General features: G+C 45.0%; 2 protein-coding genes across 5 annotated transcripts in view; both read right to left on the reverse strand.

Annotated features, from left to right (window-relative positions):
* The window catches only part of CCDC197 (coiled-coil domain containing 197), a 155,286-nt gene that overhangs the window by 76,794 nt on the left and 55,424 nt on the right, over positions 1–23,068 (reverse strand). The window lies entirely within an intron of this gene.
* Positions 9,496–23,068, reverse strand: part of FAM181A (family with sequence similarity 181 member A) — a 70,847-nt gene continuing 57,274 nt past the window's right edge. For 2 of the 4 annotated variants that reach the window (XM_040410947.1, XM_040410948.1), the window contains exon 2: positions 9,496–10,947. In XM_040410947.1, the coding sequence (XP_040266881.1) occupies positions 10,024–10,878 (855 nt within the window). In that variant the 5' untranslated portion in view covers positions 10,879–10,947 and the 3' untranslated portion in view covers positions 9,496–10,023. Of the gene's footprint in view, positions 10,948–13,453; positions 13,914–23,068 lie in introns of those variants that run through there. The other 2 variants (XM_040410945.1, XM_040410946.1) reach the window with 2 other exon arrangements.

The raw sequence follows: 23,068 nt of genomic DNA on the forward strand, positions 1-23,068 counted from the left end.
CCTCTGTAGTGCACATGTTTGGAGGTCGCCCATTCCCAGCTGAAGTCCCTTCCCTACAGCTTTCCCAAGTTAAATTTAACTGTGTTCGATAGGGGTCAGGACACCAGCTGCATTTTCCAAAAATGACAGATGGGGGGAAGGTATGGCCAATGGGAAAGTGACCCTAGTGTCCTCAATTTTCCACCCGCTCAGGGCATGAGCAAAACCACTATATTCATCATCAGTGATTGACAGTTGTACTGTACACCTACTGTATCCACCTGTCATAGAGCTTGAGTTCTTGTGTACTGTGGACCCCATAGTAAGAGGTTGAGTGGGTCTCAACAGCTTTTTTTTTTTTGTATTCCTACCTTCGGATTTTCCTTCAATGACCACTAGGGGGAGCTCATCGCATAGAGCTTCCACAACTTCCGTTGAGTTCAATGCTGTGAGCTCCCCCTAGTGGTGGCTTCAGGAAGCCAGAATTTTATGTATTTTTCTGACTGTGTGATGAGGAGCAGGGGATTTGGAGCTTTATATGTGAAAGCTCTGGTCGCTATAGAGGTAAGTTACAAAATTTTAGTGGTCCTTACCTTTAATTAATTTTACTAATGTGTAACCTTGCTATTTATATCTGTTTATGCAACACTTAAAGGGGCACTCCAAGACTGAAAACCCCATGTCATATGCAGGAGTTAAAAGAAAAGACTCACTTGTCACTGGCAGTCTGGTTCCAGAAATGGGTTCCCTTCCCTTCTGGATCAGAATTGTGTTGTGAGGTCTACATGCGCGTCACTGCTGCCGGCCAATCAGCAGCCTTATTGGTGGCAGCGGTCACGTAAAATACCGGCAGAGGGCATTGGCTGACTGGCAGCACTGACTAACCAGAAGCAGATGAGAAGGGAGCTCACGGGAATTTGGTGACGCGTGAGTGCCTGCACATATGAAAAGGGGGCCCCCGATCTCGGAGAACACCCTTAAAAGGGAATTCTAAGTCGCATATGGATAATTCTCCTACATATTCAGGTGCCAATTCCTTAGGGGGCAGTATTGTAGTAGTTATATTCTTGTGCATAGGGACAGTAGTTATATTCTCTCCAGCAGAGGGCAGTATTGTAGCAGTTATATTCTTGTGCATAGAGACAGTAGTTATATTCTCTCCAGCAGAGGGCAGTATTGTAGCAGTTATATTTTTGTGCATAGGGGGCGGTATAGCAATAATTAGTAGTATTTGTTGGTGGTGCAATACACATATTCAAGAGCTGGATGGAAGAATTTTTTTTATTATAAGGGACTAATATGCTCGGATCAGTTGTCACTGCCCTTCCTCCACTTTGCTTAGCACATCAGTCAGCAGGGGGCGACAATGAGCACATGAGAAAGGTCTTCCCTGGGTTAAGAGAATATGCTACCTAGTAAGGCATGGTGGGATGGATCATTGGTACTAAATAAAAAGGTATTTATAAAAAAATTTAACCCAGGTGACTGGAGTTGCCCTTTAGGTTGTACTTATCTTTGTAACTATGGTGTCACTGCTAGCATAGGTGTCAGTTATCTATGGACGTGAGGAGACATTTTTCTACTGATCACAGATTTTTCACCTCTTATTTAAGGACCTGGATTCTTTACTGGGTCAATTCTATAACATCCTCAAATCTATGGAATCAAACGGCTGCCACCATGTGACCAAGAAGAGGTATTGCACCATTGCACCACTTATATATAGATTGTGGGGTCATTTTTTATTTTTATGGCGGCTTGCACTATTGTGAGCAGCCATTTTTTTTTACACTTCCTATATTCGACGCAGTTGATTGTGTTTAAAGTTTTCATTTGAATATATGTGTGTATTTCTACTGCTTCATTTACGACAAGCAAAATGATCTACCATTGGCCGGGATTGAATGAGTTAAAATATTTCTACTATAAAACGTGCAATTCACTTGTTTGGTTTCACAAGCACTTTTTGTAATTTTTTATTTTTTTTGTTTCGTGTGAGATTATTTAGAATTTGTATCATTTTTGTTTTCTTTTGTTTTTTACCAGTTTGTTTTTGTTTGTTTTTTGTACTTTGTGTTTGTTTGTTTACAAATCTGTTTTGGAATAAATGTTTATAATGTTACAAAAATTGCACACATTTTGTCACATGACCGTAAAATTCAGCGCATTTGTGGGAAACGATCGGAAAATATGTTGAATGTAAACGGCGAAATATCAAAGAGGTATAAAGTTTCCGATCTGCTCTGCGTTAATGATCACGTTCTTAATCCAGCAAGACCCCAAGGGAGCAGGTTCAAAGGAGGCTTCCAGCTCTGAAGAGCACTGCAAATTTAGAATATAACTCCACCCCGCCCCTAAAAGATTTTTTTTTTTTTTGGGGGGTCAAATTGGGTAAGTTCTTAACAATCTTAGCTCCCATGCTCCTCTGCTGCGTTCCTGAAATCAAGCAGCTCAATGATTTACAAGATCATATCACTATTCAGTCTTGTTAGTAAAAGGAAGCGGGGCTAGACAACCAGTTGTCATACGTGATAGATAATACAGTGGATCAACATGTAAAAAATGGTTGCACAGGGGAATGGGAATGGATGGTAGAGTTACCCTTTAATGGGCACTGGAAAAACTGGCTGACCTGTTACATGTGCGCTTGGCAGCTGAAGGCATCTGTGTTGGTCCCATGTTCATATGTGCCCGCATTGCTGAGAAAAATTATGTTTTAATATATGCAAATGAGCCTCTAGGAGCAACGGGGGCGTTACCATTACACCTAGAGGCTCTGCTCTCTCTGCAACTACCGCACCCTCTGCATTTCTGTCGCCTAAATAAGTTTCCAGACACAGGATGTTTTTCTTTCCCAGGAAGGTGACTACCACATCGCACTGTAACCTCAGCCCAACGGTGGTGGTCATTTAGGCTAATGCTTTGTGACAACCTCCAGTGATTAAAGATAGACATTTTTGTAGCAAATATTCTAAAGCAAAAAATGGAACAGTATCTCAACTAATTGTTAGCATAGAGAAAAAAATATAGGGTGTTCCCGTTTTAAAATTTTCGGTTGTAATCACATATACAGTCTTTGATAAAGTCAGAAGTGGCTTCAACAGGAAGAAGAAATATAACGGGAGGAGGACCTCTACTACTGGATCCACTACTGGCTTTGGCTCAAAAAACTGCATCAAAGACTGCTCCAAGATCTACATGTGTGATTCCAGGCTTAAAGGGAACCTGTCACATTGAATATGGTGTCTGAGCTGCAGGCAGAAGGTTATAGAGCAGGAGGAGCTGGGCAGATTGATATATAGTTTTCTGGGAAAAGATTCCATAAAAGTTGTATTTAATTCATCTAAATTCCTGCTCCTCCTGAGCTTTGAAGTCAATGAGGCGGTCCTATCAGTGATTGACAGCTCTCTGTATACACAGTCAGAGAGGGCAACCTGTCAATTACTGATAGGACCTCCTCCTCATAGAGGGAAGGCTGTCAGTCACTGATAGGACCACCTCCTCATAGAGGGAAGGTTGTCAGTCCCTGATAGGACCTCCTCCTCATAGAGGGAAGGTTGTCAGTCCCTGATAGGACCTCCTCCTCATAGAGGGAAGGCTGTCAATCACTGATAGGACCGCCTCCTCATAGAGGGAAGGCTGTCAGTCACTGATAGGACCGCCTCCTCATAAAGGGAAGGCTGTCAGTCACTGATAGGACCTCCTCCTCATAGAGGGAAGGCTGTCAGTCACTGATAGGACCTCCTCCTCATAGAGGGAAGGCTGTCAGTCACTGATAGGACCTCCTCCTCATAGAGGGAAGGCTGTCAGTCACTGATAGGACCTCCTCCTCATAGAGGGAAGGCTGTCAATCACTGATAGGACCGCCTCCTCATAGAGGGAAGGCTGTCAGTCACTGATAGGACCTCCTCCTCATAGAGGGAAGGCTGTCAGTCACTGATAGGACCTCCTCCTCATAGAGGGAAGGCTGTCAGTCACTGATAGGACCTATTCCTCATAGAGGGAAGGCTGTCAGTCACTGATAGGACCGTCTCCTCATAGAGGGAAGGCTGTCAGTCACTGATAGGACCACCTCCTCATAGAGGGAAGGATGTCAGTCACTGATAGGACCTCCTCCTCATAGAGGGAAGGCTGTCAGTCACTGATAGGACCTCTGCCTCATAGAGGGAAGGCTGTCAGTCACTGATAGGACCGTCTCCTCATAGAGGGAAGGCTGTCGGTCACTGATAGGACCGTCTCCTCCTCATAGAGGGAAGGCTGTCAGTCACTGATAGGACCGCCTCCTCATAGGGGGAAGGCTGTCAGTCACTGATAGGACCGCCTCCTCATAGAGGGAAGGCTGTCAATCACTGATAGGACCGCCTCCTCATAGAGGGAAGACTGTCAGTCACTGATAGGACCGCCTCCTCATAGAGGGAAGGCTGTCAGTCACTGATAGGACCTCCTCCTCATAGAGGGAAGGCTGTCAGTCACTGATAGGACCTCCTCCTCATAGAGGGAAGGCTGTCAGTCACTGATAGGACCTCCTCCTCATAGAGGGAAGGCTGTCAGTCACTGATAGGACCTCTGCCTCATAGAGGGAAGGCTGTCAATCACTGATAGGACCTCCTCCTCATAGAGGGAAGGCTGTCAGTCACTGATAGGACCTGCTCCTCATAGAGGGAAGGCTGTCAATCACTGATAGGACCGCCTCCTCATAGAGGGAAGGCTGTCAATCACTGATAGGACCGCCTCCTCATAGAGGGAAGGCTGTCAATCACTGATAGGACCGCCTCCTCATAGAGGGAAGGCTGTCAGTCACTGATAGGACCTCTGCCTCATAGAGGGAAGGCTGTCAATCACTGATAGGACTGCCTCCTGATAGAGGGAAGGCTGTCAATCACTGATAGGACCGCCTCCTCATAGAGGGAAGGCTGTCAGTCACTGATAGGACCTCCGCCTCATAGAGGGAAGGCTGTCAGTCACTGATAGGACCTCCTCCTCATAAAGGGAAGGCTGTCAGTCACTGATAGGACCTCCGCCTCATAGAGGGAAGGCTGTCAGTCACTGATAGGACCTCCGCCTCATAGAGGGAAGGCTGTCAGTCACTGATAGGACCTCCTCCTCATAGAGGGAAGGCTGTCAGTCACTGATAGGACCTCCTCCTCATAGAGGGAAGGCTGTCAGTCACTGATAGGACCGCCTCCCCATAGAGGGAAGGCTGTCAGTCACTGATAGGACCTCCTCCTCATAGAGGGAAGGCTGTCAGTCACTGATAGGACCTCTGCCTCATAGAGGGAAGGCTGTCAGTCACTGATAGGACCACCTCCTCATAGAGGGAAGGCTGTCAGTCACTGATAGGACCTCCTCCTCATAGAGGGAAGACTGTCAGTCACTGATAGGACCTCCTCCTCATAGAGGGAAGGCTGTCAGTCACTGATGGGACCTCCTCCTCATAGAGGGAGGGCTGTCAGTCACTGATAGGACCTCCTCCTCATAGAGGAAAGGCTGTCAATCACTGATAGGACCTCCTCCTCATAGAGGGAAGGCTGTCAGTCACTGATAGGACCTCCTCCTCATAGAGGGAAGGCTGTCAGTCACTGATAGGACCTCTGCCTCATAGAGGGAAGGCTGTCAGTCACTGATAGGACCACCTCCTCATAGAGGGAAGGCTGTCAGTCACTGATAGGACCTCCTCCTCATAGAGGGAGGGCTGTCAGTCACTGATAGGACCTCCTCCTCATAGAGGAAAGGCTGTCAATCACTGATAGGACCGCCTCCTCATAGAGGGAAGGCTGTCAATCACTGATAGGACCTCCTCCTCATAGAGGGAAGGCTGTCAGTCATTGATAGGACCTCCTCCTCATAGAGGGAAGGCTGTCAGTCACTGATAGGACCTCCTCCTCATAGAGGGAAGGCTGTCAGTCACTGATAGGACCTCCTCCCGGACTTCAAAGCCCAGAAGGAGCAGGAATTTAGATGAATGAAATACAAGTTTTACTGAATCTTTTCTCAGAAAACTACATATCAATCTGCTCAGTTCCTCCTGCTCTATAACCTTCTGCCTGCAGCTGACATTGCATTTTCATGGTGACAAGTTCCCTTTAGAGACTTTTTCAGCATCGGCACAGCTTCCTGCTATGGGCATAATTTAGGTGTGTAGATAAATACTTTGTGTGACAGTGAACAGATGTAGCAGAGCTGGGTTTGTCATCAGATCAAACTCATAGTGATTTGTGTTAACTGGGCTTTGAGGTTTTAGGCTACTTTCACACTCACTGGCGTTGTGGCTTTCCATTTGTGAGATCCGTCATGGGCTCTCACAAGCGGTCCAAAACGGATCAGTTTTGCCCTAATGCATTCTGAATGGAAAAGGATCCGCTCCGAATGCATCAGTTTGCCTCCGTTCAGTCTCCATTCCGCTCTGGAGCGTTTTGGTGTCCCCCTGACGATGCGGAGACAAAAGGATCCGTCCTGACACACAATGTAAGTCAATGGGGACGGATCCGTTTTCACTGACACAATATGGCACAATAGAAAACGGATTCATCCTCCATTGACTTTAAATGGTGTTCAAGACGGATCCGTTATGTTAAAGATAATACAAACGGATCCGTTCTGAACGATTGTATTATCTGAACGGAAGCGTTTTGTGCAGATCCATGACGGATCCGCACCAAACGCGAGTGTGAAAGTAGCGTTACTTAAGACCACTGTTGAATCTTCTGCCTTAAAGGGGTTGTCGTCTCACTTCAGCAAATAGCATTTTTTATGTAGAGAAAGTTAATACAAGGCACTTACTAATGTATTGTGATTGTTCATATTGCTTCCTTTGCTGGTTTGATTAATTTTTCCATCACACTATACACTGCTCGTTTCCATGGTTACGACCACCCTGCAATCCAGCGGCAGTGGTCGTGCTTGCACAATATAAGAAAAATCTCTGGCCGAGACCGCGGGAGCGCTCATAGGCCATCACTTTTTCCTATAGTGTGCAAGCACGACCACAGCCGATGGGTTGCAGGGTGGTCGTAACCATGGAAACGAGCAGTGTATAGTGTGATGGAAAAATGAACCAAGTCTTCAGGAGGCAACATGGACAATCACAACACATTAGTAAGTGCCTTGTATTAACTTTCTCTACATGATAAATGCCATTTGCTGAAGTGAGACGACGACCCCTTTAACTCACTAAGCCAGGACAGGGTCAGCAACCTACAGCACGGCAGCTGCTGTGAAACTACAACACCCAGCAGGAACACTTGCTCAGCTATTCTTGTAATTCCCATAGACGTGAAAGGAGAATTCTGGAAGTGCTGGAGGTTGCTGATCCCTGCACTTACTGAACATGATACACATAAGGAGTAGACAAGTCCCATTTTGAATTTAGCCCTGACACATCTGCATATAGATCAATGCATTTTCCAGCTGTCACAACTCATGGCAGGAAAACCTAGTACAAGTGAAATCCATGAAAATTCATCTCTACATCATTACACAATTGTTTGCAGATTGAAGGAATGTAAATGGGCTCATGGCCGCAACAACCTATTGTGATGGGGGACACTGCAACGTAAAGGGCCATCAGCAGACTGTATGAAGTATCACAGAGGAGGACCTTCAATCCAGGACTCAAGATGAGGAGTTCGGGGATGAGTCCCCCATTAATTTGGGCAGACGTTATTCCTCCAACATAGTACAAAGCAAAAAGAGCATAAAAAGTTGGGGGACTTCCTCTGTAGGATATTGACCGTCACACATCTTTCCCGGAAAAAGACAATGCTAAGAAATTGCTGAAGTGGCTTTGTGGATTTTTATTTACTGGGGATTTTGTTATTTTAAGGACTTGTCTTAAATCATCATTATCCCATAATACCCATCCTATCGCATAGGCTAACCACAAAAATATAAATAAATTTAATTTTTGGGTCCTCGGAGTAATTAAACCCAACATTAACCCCTTCACGCCCGATGACGTACATGTACATCATTGGTGCGGTCTTTAAACATGGCGCCCGATCGAGTGCGCATCGGGCGCCATAGCCGCGGGAGGCCGCCTGCTTCTTATAGCAGACACCCGGGGCTCATGTCCGCAACTGGCAGTAATGCCAATCGCGGACATTTAACCCCTTAGATGCCGTGGTCAATCCTGACCACGGCATCTGAGCGCGCTGAAAACCGAAAGCGCGCGCTTACAGTGGTGCTCCGACTCCCCCGTGCGGCGATTGGAGGAGTCGGAGCTTGTGTGCAGCAGCCCCTTTCTTTGTGAATGACAGGAGGCTGCTGCACAGTGTTTCCTATGGAGCACTTGCCTGTAATAGGGCTCCATAGGAAAGTAGTGAACTCATCATAGACTCCAATGCTAGTGCATTGGAGTCTATGAGAATAGCAATCTAATGATTGCATGTTATAGTTCCCTATGGGAACTATAAAAAAAGTGTAAAAAAATAAAAAGTTAAAAAAACGTAAAAATTCAAATCACCCCCCTTTTCCCCCCCAAAAAAAAAAAGAACAAAAGAATAAAAAAATACACATCATGGGTGTCGCGATGTGCGAAAACACCCATAGTTTAAAAATATTAAAATATATTCCCTATACAGCAAACAGCAAAACGTAAAAAAGCGTCCAAGTGGCTGATTCACCTTTTTTGGAATTTTTTTTTCAGCTTCATGCAATATTAAATGGTGGCGTTGGAAAGTACAACTTGTCCCACAGAAATCAAGCCCTCATATGGCTATGTGAACAGACAAATAAAAAAGTTATGGCTCTGGGAAGGCAGGGAGCACAAAACGAAAACGCAAAAAAAAAAAAAAACTCCGGGAGTGGAAGGGTTAATGAATGTTACATTTATTACAGAATTTACAATGTGACACATTCAGGTTTGATAAACGTTGCAAATCAAAGCCAAATATTTAAAACATTTTTACAAAACTTTACAATTTTAATTTTGTTTTTTAAAGGGGTTGTCCAGGTTCAGAGCTGAACCTGAATATATCCCTTTCTCCACCCAGGCAGGCCCGCTGAGATGAGCATTTCATGCTCCGATGCTCTTCCTTGCCCTGGGTTGTATAGCGCAGGGCAAGGCCTTTTTTGTTTTTAAATTTACATTGCTAGGTGGAGGCTTCCGCCTAACAGTGTTTTGCGCTAATGGGCGGGCGTAAACGTTTCCCTATCATATTTTACAGGCTAGGACAGCACTAAAGCCTGCCCATTAGCGACGGTGACGTCACTGGGAACACCGCTAGGCGGAAGCCTCCGCCTAGCAAAGAAGCGGTACGTCACCGGATCTGCTGAAAGAGCAGATCATGAAATGCTCTAATGCTCCACTTTGAGGGGCTGCCTGGGTGAGGAAGGTGATATGTCCGGGTTCAGCTCTAAACCCAGACAACCGATTTGATGTTCCCTTTTTGTGGCTAATGTACCCATGACTAAAGAGTTTCCTGTCCACCCAGTTGACTATTTCGCTCACAATAAAATCAGGGAATCAGTATAAATAGTTTTTACTTTGACATAAAAAAAAAAATCAAAATGTTGTCCAATTGATTCACTGCTCACTACGCAGAATGTAATAAAAATTGGGCATCAGAAACATCACAGTAAACTTTGCTCTGGTTACAAGGACTGCTCTAAGGGGGGCAAACACTAAGCCCAATTTGACCCTCTGCCTCCATCATAAGGAGTACGGAGAGTCACATATCCATCCATCTGTCTACAAGTAGGGGAGCAAATACATTATTAGCCGTATGTATCAACTCATTCCACTATTTCTTGGAGGCCAAAAAATTGCAAACTATTAAGGCAATTTTACCATCTTCCTCCAGTTTAACTTAGCATGGCAATATCCACGACCCGAAAGAATTCAGACCATGTTGCCTTCATCAGTTCCTATAACATTTGGAAGTTTCTCTAAGAATTAGGTAAAAAAAATATATCTTGATGGAAACCTTCATGATGAAACTTTTATGTCCTTCAAGACCTAGAACTTTTTTGGAAGGTCGTTTCTGCTCATCTCTTGGCATATGTTATAAGGATCCATAATAAATATCGTTCAGGTCCAAATTTCAATCAAATATATCCAAAAACATTAAAAATAGAAGGTGGCATAGCGGGCTTGGTTGGTATAGGCTTGAGAACAACATGTCTATATAGTCTCTGCCCTGAATCTTTACACAAGTGCTGAATTTCCACCGTGGGCGCTGTTGTATTTTTACTCCATACTGCTAGGGTGGTAAATGGGTTGGGGTGTAGGTGGACCCCATGGCTGTGCTGGTACAAGACCTGCTGTCCATGGTACTGAAGAGGGCAGCAATTGCAGGCATTGACCCGTTCAGTGAAGGAGGTTATAGGTGGCACCTTCTCCTTATCTCCTGAGGGGTGGGTACAGAGGACAGGGGATTTGTTTGGGATTAGTACATTTTTTACCTTTTTACTTTCATAAACGGGAAGGGAGGTCTCGGTTCTCTCTTTGTATATGATGTCTAGTCTGGAAGGGCAGGGCATGTCCAGGAGGTTAGTGGAAGATCTGGGTTCTTCCCAAAATGATGCTGGCAGCTGTCTTTTCCGCATGGGCACTTGATCATGCCTTCCAGCATCCATACTGTTCTCTTGAGAGCTCACGTCCCCCATAACGCACTCCTCTGCCTCCAGTGCACCCACCACCTTGTCATTCAGTCCTTTACTATGATTGGTGGAGCTCAGTCTCTCCACCAGCCCCTTCCTCAGGTCCACGGTTCTGCTGGAGGAGTGGCATCTGGGTAATCTGGAATACTTCTGGGAAAACCTTTTCAGCTGCTTCTGCAGATATTTCCGGTGATCCACGGATCTCCTGCATGGAGCCGACTTGTCCAGAGCTGCCTTGATGTCACATGATGCCAAGTTGACAAAATTCAAGAGCGTCTTGACTTCATTGTCTGATGCCATGATTTACCAAGTGACAAATTTCCATTAATATTGTATAATAATTTATTATGACACTCCAGGAGCAAGGAACTAGAAAAGAAAAATATGTAAAAAGTGGGACCAAGATTATGAAGCAGTAAATACATTTAATTTATCTTGTATAAATTATTGACTATTAGGGTGATCAAGATGGGGGAGAAGAGGAGGATAGAGTCAGCAGTGGTTATTATCAACGTGGTGGTGATGATGGAGGAAGTGAAGATGGTACTGGTGGTTGTGGTGGTGGTGATGATGATGGTGGTGGAATAATGGAGGTGGTGGGGGTGGTAATGTAGGAGGTTGTGATAATACTAAAGCCTGTGGTGGCAATAGTTATGATAATGGCGGTGTGATGATAATGGAGGTGATGGTGGTATAGGTGGAGATGATGGTAATGTAGCTGGTGAGGGGGGTGTTGATGATAAGGTGGTGGAATAATGGAGGTGGGGGTGATGATGATAGTGAAGTCTGCGGTGGTAATAATTATGATAATGATGGTGGTGGTGGCGGCGATGATGGAGGTGGTAGTATAGACAAGGTGGTGGTGGTGTAGGTGGAGATGATAATAATCTGGTTGATTGTGAAAGTAATGGGAATGATAAATGTGGTGTTGCTGATGATAATGAAGCCTGTGGTCGCAATAATTAAGATATTAGTCCTGATGATTAGTCTTGAGCGAATCGAGCTATGGATCACCGATCCGAAGTCGATTCATTCAACAACTTCGATTTTAATGCTTTGGTATTCATTTCTGAATTTTTTTTTAAAACGTCTGCAACCTCAGTACCAAACCCGACTTCGGATTCCTAACTTTATATGTTTTCAAGGATGCAGAAATGAATACCCAGTTAATTCACCGAAGTCTTGTGCGACTTCGGGTGAAAGGAAGCCAACTCCACAGAGCACATACATTTTAATGCTTTATGAAGACAGCATTAAAATTGAAGGTTTTGAATGAATTAACTTCAGATCGCCGATCCAAAGCTCGATTCGCTCAAGACTAGTGATGGTAATGGAGGTGGTGGTGGTGTTGATAACTCCAGGATACGATGATGATGGTGGTGGTAATAATGGAAGTTGTGATTATGGAAGTGGTTGTGGTGGCCATGGTAATGATGGAGGTGTTGATAATATGGAAGTGGTGGTGTTGATTATGGTAATGATGTACAGTAAGGTAGTGATGATGGAAGTGGTTGTGGTGGTGATGATAATGATTAAGGTGTTGATAATGTTGAAATGTTGCTGGTGAAAGAGGGGGTAGATGATGGTGGTGGTGTTGATAACTCCAGGAGATCATGATGATGATGGTGGTGGTGGTAATAATGGAAGTTGTGATCATGGAGGTGGTTGTGGTGGCCATGGTAATGCTGGAGGTGTTGATAATACGGAAGTGGTGATGATGATGGAGGTGGTGGTGTTGATGATGGTAATGATGTACAGTAAGGTAGTGATGATGGAAGTGGTTGTGGTGGTGATGATAATGATGAAGGTGTTGATAATGTTGAAATGTTGCTGATGAAAGAGGAGGTAGATGATGGTGGTGGTAAGGCTAAAGTTGATGGAGGTGGGTGTGTTAATGATGGAGGTGGGTGTGTTAATGATGGAGGTGGGTGTGTTAATGATGGAGGTGGTGGTGTTAATGATGTTGGAGGTAATTACATACAATAAGTAGTCATGATGGAGGTGGTCATAGTGATGATGATAATTCAGGTTGTGATGATGATGGAAATGGTTGTGTTGTTGGGGGTGTTGATAATATGGAAGTGGTGATGGAGGTAATGATGGCAGAGTTGGTGGGGATGATAGAAGTGGTGTTGATTATGTTGTTGGTGGTAATGGTGTACAGTAGGTAGTGATGGTGATAAGGAAAGAGGTGTTGATAATATAGAAGTGATGATGATGGAGGTAATTATGGTGGAGCTGGTGGTGGGGATGATGTAGGTGGGGGTGTTTATGATGTTGGTGGTGGTAATAATAATGTACAGTAGGTAGTGATGATGGGTGTTGTCGTCGTTGTGATGATAATGATGATGAAGTAGGTAGATGATGGTGGTGGTGAGACTAAAGTTGATTAAGGTGGGTGTGTTAATGATGAAAGTGATGATGATCATCATTATTACTCCTTTTTATTTCATCTTCATACAAATTAAAAAATTACAAACAAGAACCATAAAAACTATACCAATGAGCAATTGAATCCCCCAATCACCAGGTAATTGCATATAATCAACTCACTGTTTTACAAACCCAACAAATGAATTGCCCGGAGCTGCAGAGTGATTCCCACAAAAGCATAAAAATAAAATAAAAATAAAAATAAAATAAAAATTGACAATATCTATACCTGCTACAATTTTACAACTAGAGAACATACAAAAAGTTGCACAAAGCCTCCACCATATCCTCGTTACATATAGGTGACATCAGAGGACAATAATCCATTCCCATGGGGACCATTAAGGAGAGTAATTAAAAGTTGTTCTCAATGATCCATTCAAGGGACACACGCACTCAGACACATGTCCCCCCCCCCCCCTCCCCCCCGGCACCTACTTACTGTAGACACGGATGTCCCCAATCCTCCTGTTCGTTGTATCAGAGCCGCGCGGGATAATCTCGTTACACCACAAACCTGTACGCTGCTGTGAGGATGATGCCAGCCAGACCTTTGGGAGCAAAGTGAATGAATCCTTGTAGTTAGGGGAGACTTCGTTGACCAATCAAATTCCGCCGTCCAAATACAAAGCGCTTCAATTAGGCATTAGTCTGCCCGTTCCCACATTTTTCCCCATCTCAAATTGTCGCCATGGGGACAGCCACAAAAAGGGCCACAAATAAATACCATGATTTCTGTGCTGGTTCTCCTGGTGTCCTCCTTAGTCCTCTCCCCTCCTCACAATACAACGTGTAAGGCTGTTGGGTGAGAAGGGATAGTTGGACACCCTCTTACCTCCCTCCTACCCCCCTCCCCAAATTTTTTTTTAAATAAGTGAATCCGTCTGGGAGGCTGGAGGCGACCATAGTTGAATGACACAGGACAATAGTAGAATTACTGAGAAGCCAAGCCTACCCTCCACTGACCAGAGTTCTCCTCTGCCTCCTTTTTTGTTTTTGTGATTTTTTATTTTTTTTAGGATGAAGGGTGATGTCAGCAAGGTAAGAATGAAACAAATCCCTAAAGAGATGCGCGCATAGCCATGGAAAGGAGGTTTAAGAGCTGAAGAATCTTGTCTTTATGTTTGCCCCCACAATTGAGCCACACAAAAGCTGAATTACCCATTCAAACCGGCCGGACAAAGGCCCTAAGCTGGAAAGCGCTCTTACATTTGTCCTCAAACAGTGGAGACTTAAATCGAGTCGTCATGATGGAGAATGACTTAGACAAAGCCCATAGAATTACCATCAGCAAACATTTTCCTCTGTCATATTACCGTGTCTCCATAGCACCCCAAAGGCCTCGACACAATACCCACAAGTTTGCACACTCAAGTGCTGTCACCCTGCCAACGATGGCATTGACTGAAGACGGGACAATCTACTTAACCCTGGAAATGCCAGCGGCCTAGCCGCACTTACATATCGAGGGGGTCGACGCGTTGACAGATGAGGAGTTGGGGGGGGGGGGGGAAGAAGGGTTATTGAAGTGACAATGTCCAAGTGTGAAGAGGAGGACGAGGGGACGGAACGTGGAGGTGGGAAGTGTAACCACGATGACAAATATCTACTTGGCCTCTTGATTTTTTTTAGGCAAACGGAAACGGCGTCGGAGATCTGGCTGGACAAATCCCATTCATGGGAGCAAATGACCGTCCATTAGAGGGAGGATGGAAATAGCCGTAGAAATGTTTTGGAAATGATCTGGATACATCTCACCTCCCATCAGATAGAAGATGTATAGGAAGAGAAAGAAGATACAATTAGTGTTGAGCGAACTTGTGTTTTAAGTTCGGCGTCTAAAGTTCGGGTTATGGAAGTATCCCGTTATGGATTCCGCTACCACGGACCATAACGGAATTTTGAATCCATAACGGGATACTTCGATAACCTGAACTCGAACTTTAGACGTCGAACTTAAAACACAAGTTCGCTCAACACTAGATACAATGTATCACTGGGGGGCAAAGGGAGAATATCCAGGCTGGGTCACACAGTGATCAGCCAAGGCAATAAAGTAATTTATAAAAGTTTGTTGTGGATTTTTGAAAATGAAAGAATTTTACTTCTAAGATTTGATGAACAATAATAAGATAATGCTTAGAAAAGAAAAAAAATATATATATACATAATAAAAAATTAAACAAATGTTCTTTGGAGTTTGATTAAAATGAAAGATTTTTCCAGAGTCTGTCTATCTATCTATCTATCTATCTATCTATCTATCTATCTATCTATCTATCTATCTATCTATCTATCATCTATCTATCTATTATCTATATATCTATCTATCTATTATCTATCTATCTATCTCATATCTATCTATCTATCTATCTATCTATCTATCTATCTATCTATCTATCTATCTATCTATCTATTATCTATATATCTATCTATCTATCTATCTATCTATCTATCTATCTATCTATCCCATATCTATCTATCTATCTATCTATCTATCTATCTATCTCATATCTATCTATCTACGGTATCTCATATCTATCATCTCATATCTATCCCATATCTATCAATCTATCTATCAATCATCTCATATCTATTCTGAATCCACACAGCCGTCATGTACAGTGCCTCATGGAGATATTGCTGTGTGCATGATATCGCAGGGTCAGGGCTGGAACAAGTGTCTTCTGAGAAGCAGTGAATTCTTATTGTTCCTCTTCACTCAAACCATGTTCCTTCTAATGGAAATGTGAATGGGACAATTAACAAAAGCCGCCGTCCCCCCCCCCCTCCCCCATGAACCCCTGGGGCATTGTGATGACAGCGCCGGAGTGCTTTCCCTGGGATCACACATCATGCTCTTGTCCAGCAGACATCCAGGAAAATCTCCGTACAACGTCCTCCAGGAAATTCTAAGCAAAACCAACTGTGTAGTAATATAAGAAAATCTAAGAAAATTCAGTAGCATTACATGATGGGGAATGTAGTACTCATATGATAGGATTAGATACAGGAGAATCATTATATGTCAGTAGGGTCTGTCCAACGTCTGCCAGAAATTCCGCAGACGGTATCACACATAATAGGCCTAGATACACCAGCTCAGCAGACAGTATCACACATCATAGGATTAGATACAATAGATCAGCAGACAGTATCACACATCATAGGATTAGATACAGCAGCTCAGCAGACAGTATCACACATCATAGGATTAGATACACCAGCTCAGCAGACAGTATCACACATCATAGGATTAGATACAATAGATCAGCAGACAGTATCACACATCATAGGATTAGATACAGCAGCTCAGCAGACAGTATCACACATCATAGGATTAGATACAGCAGCTCAGCAGACAGTATCACACATGATAAGATTAGATACAGCAGCTCAGCAGACAGTATCACACATGATAAGATTAGATACAGCAGCTCAGCAGACAGTATCACACATAATAGGCCTAGATACACCAGCTCAGCAGACAGTATCACACATGATAGGCTTAGATACAGCAGCTCAGCAGACAGTATCATACATGATAGGCTTAGATACAGCAGCTCAGCAGACGGTATCACACATGATAGGATTAGATACAGCAGCTCAGCAGACAGTATCACACATTATAGGATTAGATACATCAGCTCAGCAGACAGTATCACACATCATAGGATTAGATACAATAGATCAGCAGACAGTATCACACATAATAGGCCTAGATACACCAGCTCAGCAGACGGTATCACACATGATAGGATTAGATACAGCGGCTCAGCAGACAGTATCACACATCATAGGATTAGATACACCAGCTCAGCAGACAGTATCACACATCATAGGATTAGATACAATAGATCAGCAGACAGTATCACACATCATAGGATTAGATACAGCAGCTCAGCAGACAGTATCACACATCATAGGATTAGATACAGCAGCTCAGCAGACAGTATCACACATGATAAGATTAGATACAGCAGCTCAGCAGACAGTATCACACATGATAGGATTAGATATATAGCTCAGTAGACAGTATCACACATAATAGGCCTAGATACACCAGCTCAGCAGACAGTATCACACATGATAGGCTTAGATACAGCAGCTCAGCAGACAGTATCATACATGATAGGCTTAGATACAGCAGCTCAGCAGACAGTATCACACATCATAGGATTAGATACAGCAGCTCAGCAGACAGTATCACACATCATAGGATTAGATACAGCAGCTTAGCAGACAGTATCACACATGATAGGATTAGATACAGGGGCTCAGCAGACAGTATCACACATGATAGGATTAGATGCAGCAGCTCAGCAGACAGTATCACACATGATAGGATTAGATACACAGCTCAGCAGACAGTATCACACATGATAGGCCTAGATACACCAGCTCAGCAGACAGTATCACACATGATAGGATTAGATACACAGCTCGGCAGACAGTATCACACAGGATAGGATTAGATACACAGCTCAGCAGACAGTATCACACATGATAGGATTAGATACAGGGGCTCAGCAGACAGTATCACACATGATAGGATTAGATACACAGCTCGGCAGACAGTATCACACAGGATAGGATTAGATACACAGCTCAGCAGACAGTATCACACATGATAGGATTAGATACAGGGGCTCAGCAGACAGTATCACACATGATAGGATTAGATACACAGCTCAGCAGACAGTATCACACATGATAGGATTAGATACACAGCTCAGCAGACAGTATCACACACGATAGGCTGAGATACACCAGCTAGAGTTTATATTATAAGGTCAGCCTTTCCTGGTCCAGCAGATAACTGGTTAAGAAGGCGCCATTCACACTGGGACGATCTGGTCTGGTCCTGGGGGGCTGGCAGAGCCTGGGAAGCTGTTAGGAGCCGGGAGATGGGAGTGCAGGAGATCGGTATTTCAGAGACGAGCACCACCATTCACCCAGATGGCAGAATCCGCTCCCTGAATAGACAGTGTCAGCCACATAGAGGGAAGCTAACAATTCAAGGCTGCGCACTGATTGTCATTCTATAGCTGGCTGGCTGCACAATAACGCTGCTGCCTCTTTAACCGCTCACATGCTGGGACCCTGCACACAAAGCTCCGGCCATCAGCAGTCACACTACAATCATCTGCGGATCACTGCCGAAGATAACAAAATCTGTAGCAGACCAGGAGCAGGCGGTGCGCAAGAGCTTACAATCTAAAGATCACAGCAATGTAACGTTATAGCCCAAGGAAGATGACAGAATCCCCCAGAATCTGTAATAGTAACAGAGCAATGTTCTGCAGGTCTCCGGAGAGGCCAGTAGTGTGATAATCTGCAGAATATCTCAGGCTCTTTTTTTACTGACTGTAAGACATGCATTGCTTAGGGCGCATCCACACTTGCTTGCGGATGCAATGCGTTTTTCACTGAAGCCCCATTCACTTCTATAGGGCCAGGGCTGCGTGAAAAAACGCAGACCATAGAACATGCTGCGATTCTCACGCAACGCACGAGTGATGTGTGAAAAACAACGCTCACGTACACAGCCCCATTGAAATGAATGGGTCAGGATTCAGTGCGGGTGCTATGCGTTCACGTCACGCATTGCGTCCGCGCGGAAAACTCGCTCGTGTGAAAGGGGCCTAATAGGAGATTCTCTAGAAATTAGGCTGGTTTCACACGGGCGTTGCGGGTAAAGATGCGGGTGTGTTGCGGGAAAATGCGCAATTTTTCTGCGTGAGTGCAAAGCGTTTTAATGTGTTTTGCACGCGCGTGAGAAAAATCGGCATGTTTGGTACCCAGACCCGAACCCAGACTTCGTCACAGAAGTTCGGGTTTGGGTTCGGTGTTGTGTAGATTCTATTATTTTCCCTTATAACATGGTTATAAGGGAAAATAATAGCATTCTGAATACAGAATGCATAGTACAATAGCGCTGGAGGGGTTAAAAAATAAATAAAAAAAATTTAACTCACCTCATCCACTTGTTCGCGCAGCCCGGCTTGTCTTCTTTCTTCTTCTTTGAGGACCTGGGAGGAAAAGGACCTTTGGTGATGTCACTGCGCTCATCACATAGTCCATCACCATGGTGATGGATCATGTGATGGACCATGTGATGAGCGCAGTGACGTCACCAAAGGTCCTTTTCCTCCCAGGTCCTCAAAGAAGAAGAAAGAAGACAAGCCGGGCTGCGCGAACAAGTGGATGAGGTGAGTTAAATTTTTTTAATTTTTTTTTTAACCCCTCCAGCGCTATTGTACTATGCATTCTGTATTAAGAATGCTATTATTTCCCCTTATAACCATGTTATAAGGGAAAATAATAAAGATCGGGTCCCCATCCCGATCGTCACCTAGCAACCATGTGTGAAAATCGCACTGCATCTGCACTTGCTTGCGATTTTCACGCAGCCCCATTCACTTCTATGGGGCCTGCGTTGCGGGAAAAACGCACAATATAGAGCATGCTGCGATTTTCACGCAACGCACAAGTGATGCGTGAAAATCACCGCTCGTGTGCACAGCCCCATTGGAGTGAATGGGTCCGGATTCAATGCGGGTGCAATGCATTCACCTCACGCATTGCACCCGCACGGAATTCTCGCCCGTGTGAAAGGGGCCTTAAACTTTCAGTCCATGGAATATGGATGACACAAAGAGGGCAAAAAAACGGACACACGGACCAAACACGGATGCTTAACGGTTGAAACATGGACTGGTGTTTTCACGGACATGAAACGGACATGGAAACAAGGCCTCACTGTGTATCTGTCAGAGATTAGGTAGAGCAATGTTCTGCAGGACAGTGATGAAATAATCTGTAGCTCCTTAGAGAGGTCAGTGGTGTAATAATCTGCAGAATATATCATTACATATCTGTCAGGAGCTAGAGAGGACAGAGCAATATTCTGCAGATCTCTGGAGAGGCCAGTGGTGTGATAATCTGCTGAATATTCCACTATGTATCTGTCAAAAAGGTAGAGGGGGCAGAGCAATGTTCTGCAGATCTTTAGAGTGGACCTTGATGTAATAATTTGCAATATTCTGCAGATCCTTAGAGGTCAGTGGTGTCATAATCTGCAGAACATATCATTATGGATCTGGAAGGAGGAAGAGGGGGCAGAGCAATGTACTGCAGATCTCTAGAGAGATGGAATAACCTGCAGAATCTATTTTATGTATGTCAGGAGGTAGAGAGGACAGGGCAATGTTCTGCAGATATCATGAGAGGCGTAATAATCTGCAGAATGTATCACCATTAGAGTTGAGCGAACCCGAACTGTAAAGTTCGGGTTCGTACCGAACTTTAGGTTTTTCGGCACCCGGACCAGAACCCGAACATTTACGTAAAAGTTCGGGTTCGGTGTTCAGCGCTTTTTGAAAGGCTGCACAGCAGCCAATCAACAAGCGTCATACTACTTGCCCCAAAAGGCCATCACAGCCATGCCTACTATTGGCATGGCTGTGATTGGCCAACTGCAGCATGTGACCCAGCCTCTATTTAAGCTGGAGTCACATAGCACCGCCCGTCACTCTGCTCGGATTAGTGTAGGGAGAGGCTGCAGCTGCTGTGAGGGAAAGATCAGGGAGAAATCTTATGAAGAACTGGTTTATGTACTCAGCGATCTACAGCAAATGTGTTTTGTGGGTGCAGTGCACAATTGTTTTAAGCCTGCCCTGAGCAAACTACTACTGAAAACAAACTTTTTTTCCTTCAGTTTGTCAATATCAATACATAATCGGCAGCCATTTCATGCAACGATAGTGCACAAGCACAGGCTATCTGCATGTCTGCATGTCCAGAAATACTGCTTTGAGACACTGGGGTTAAAAAAAAAACTTTTTTTCATATAGTGCACATCTAGGATTAGACGTGCATAAGTGACTGTGAAATTTAGGCCAGAAATACAGCTTTTTGCTTACTGGGGTGAAAAAAAACCCTCTGATATACTGCACATCTGGGATTAGACGTGCATAAGTGACTGTGAAGTTTAGGCCAGAAATACGGCTTTCTCATACTGGGGCGAAAAAAACAAACAAACATCTGTTTCATATAGTGCACATCTAGGATTATAGGTGCATAAGTGAGTGTCACATTTAGGCCAGAAATACAGCTTTGTGCTTACTGGGGTTAAAAAACCCTCTTATATACTGCACATCTGGGATAAGACATGCATAAGTGACTGTGAAATTTAGGCCACAAATACCGCTGTCATATAGAGTTAAAAAATAATAATAATTAGTGCAATACCCTACATCAGAGTTTTTATTGGCGGTTAATTTTTAACAGACTCAACCACTATTTACTTTGCTTGGTGAACACTAACTATGAGGCAAACATCTAATAAGGGATGCGGTCATGGTCGCGGTGGTGGTGTTGGTGGAGCCTCTGGTGCAGGGAGAGGACGTGGCCGTTCTGCCACAGCCACACGTCCTAGTGTACCTACTACCTCAGGTCCCAGTAGCCGCCAGAATTTACAGCGATATTTGGTGGGGCCCAATGCCGTTCTAAGGATGGTAAGGCCTGAGCAGGTACAGGCGCTAGTCAATTGGGTGGCCGACAGGGGATCCAGCACATTCACATTATCTCCCACCCAGTCTTCTGCAGAAAGCGCACAGGTGGCGCCTGAAACCCATGCCCATCAGTCTGTCACATCACCCCCGTGCATATCGGGGAACCTGTCTGAGCCTCAAGTCATGCAGCAGTCTCTTATGCTGTTTGAAGACTCTGCTGGCAGGGTTTCCCAAGGGCATCCACCTAGCCCTTCCCCAGGGGTGGAAGACATAGAATGCACTGACGCACAACCACTTATGTTTCCTGGTGAGGACATGGGAATACCACCTCAGCACGTCTCTGATGATGACGAAACACAGGTGCCAACTGCTGCGTCTTTCTGCAGTGTGCAGACTGAACAGGAGGGCAGGGATGAAGACGATGCAGGGGAGGATGAGGTCCTAGACCCCACATGGAATGAAGGTCGTGCCACTGACTTTCAGAGTTCGGAGGAAGAGGCAGTGGTGAGACTGAGCCAACAGCGTAGCAAAAGCGGGAGCAGGGTGCAAAAGCAGAGCAGCCGTCGCCAAAACAGTTCGCCTGCTACTGGCCACCGTCACCAGGGACCGAGCACACCAAAGGCAGCTTCAAGGAGTTCCCTGGCATGGCACTTCTTCACACAATGTGCTGACGACAAGACCCGAGTGGTTGGCACGCTGTGCCATCAGAGCATGAAGCGAGGCATTAATGTTCTGAACCTTAGCACAACCTGCATGACCAGGCACCTACATGCGAGACACGGGCTGCAGTGGGGTAAGCACCTTCAAAACCAAGAAAGGGCTCAGGCCCCTCCTGCTCCCTCTTCTGCTGCTGCCTCGGCCTCTTCCTCCACCTCTGGAGGAACGTTGGCACCTGCCGCCCAGCAAACAGAGGATGTGCCACCAACACCACCACCTGCGTCACCAAGCATCTCCATCATGTCACACGGAAGCGTTCAGCTCTCCATCTCACAAACCTTTGAGAGAAAGCGTAAATTCCCACCTAGCCACCCTCGATCACTGGCCCTGAATGCCAGCATTTCTAAACTGCTGGCCTTTGAAATGCTGTCATTCAGGCTGGTGGAGACGGACAGCTTCAAACAGCTCATGTCACTAGCTGTCCCACAGTACGTCGTTCCCAGCCGCCACTACTTCTCCAGGAGAGCCGTGCCTTCCCTGCACAACCAAGTGTCCGATAAAATCAATGTCCACCTAACCACAGATACGTGGACCAGTAAGCACGGCCAGGGACGCTATATTTCCCTAACTGCACACTGGGTAAATGTAGTGGCGGCTGGGCCCCAGGCGGAGAGCTGTTTGGCGCACGTCCTTCCGCCGCCAAGGATCGCAGGGCAACATTCTTTGCCTCCTGTCTCCTCCTCCTCCTACTCAGCTTCCTCCTCCTCTTCTTCCAACTGCTCATCCAGTCAGCCACACACCTTCACCACCAACTTCAGCACAGCCCGGGGTAAATGTCAGCAGGCCGTTCTGAAACTCATATGTTTGGGGGACAGGCCCCACAC

This window comes from Bufo bufo, chromosome 11 (assembly GCF_905171765.1).
Source record: "Bufo bufo chromosome 11, aBufBuf1.1, whole genome shotgun sequence".
Lineage (NCBI taxonomy): Eukaryota > Metazoa > Chordata > Amphibia > Anura > Bufonidae > Bufo > Bufo bufo.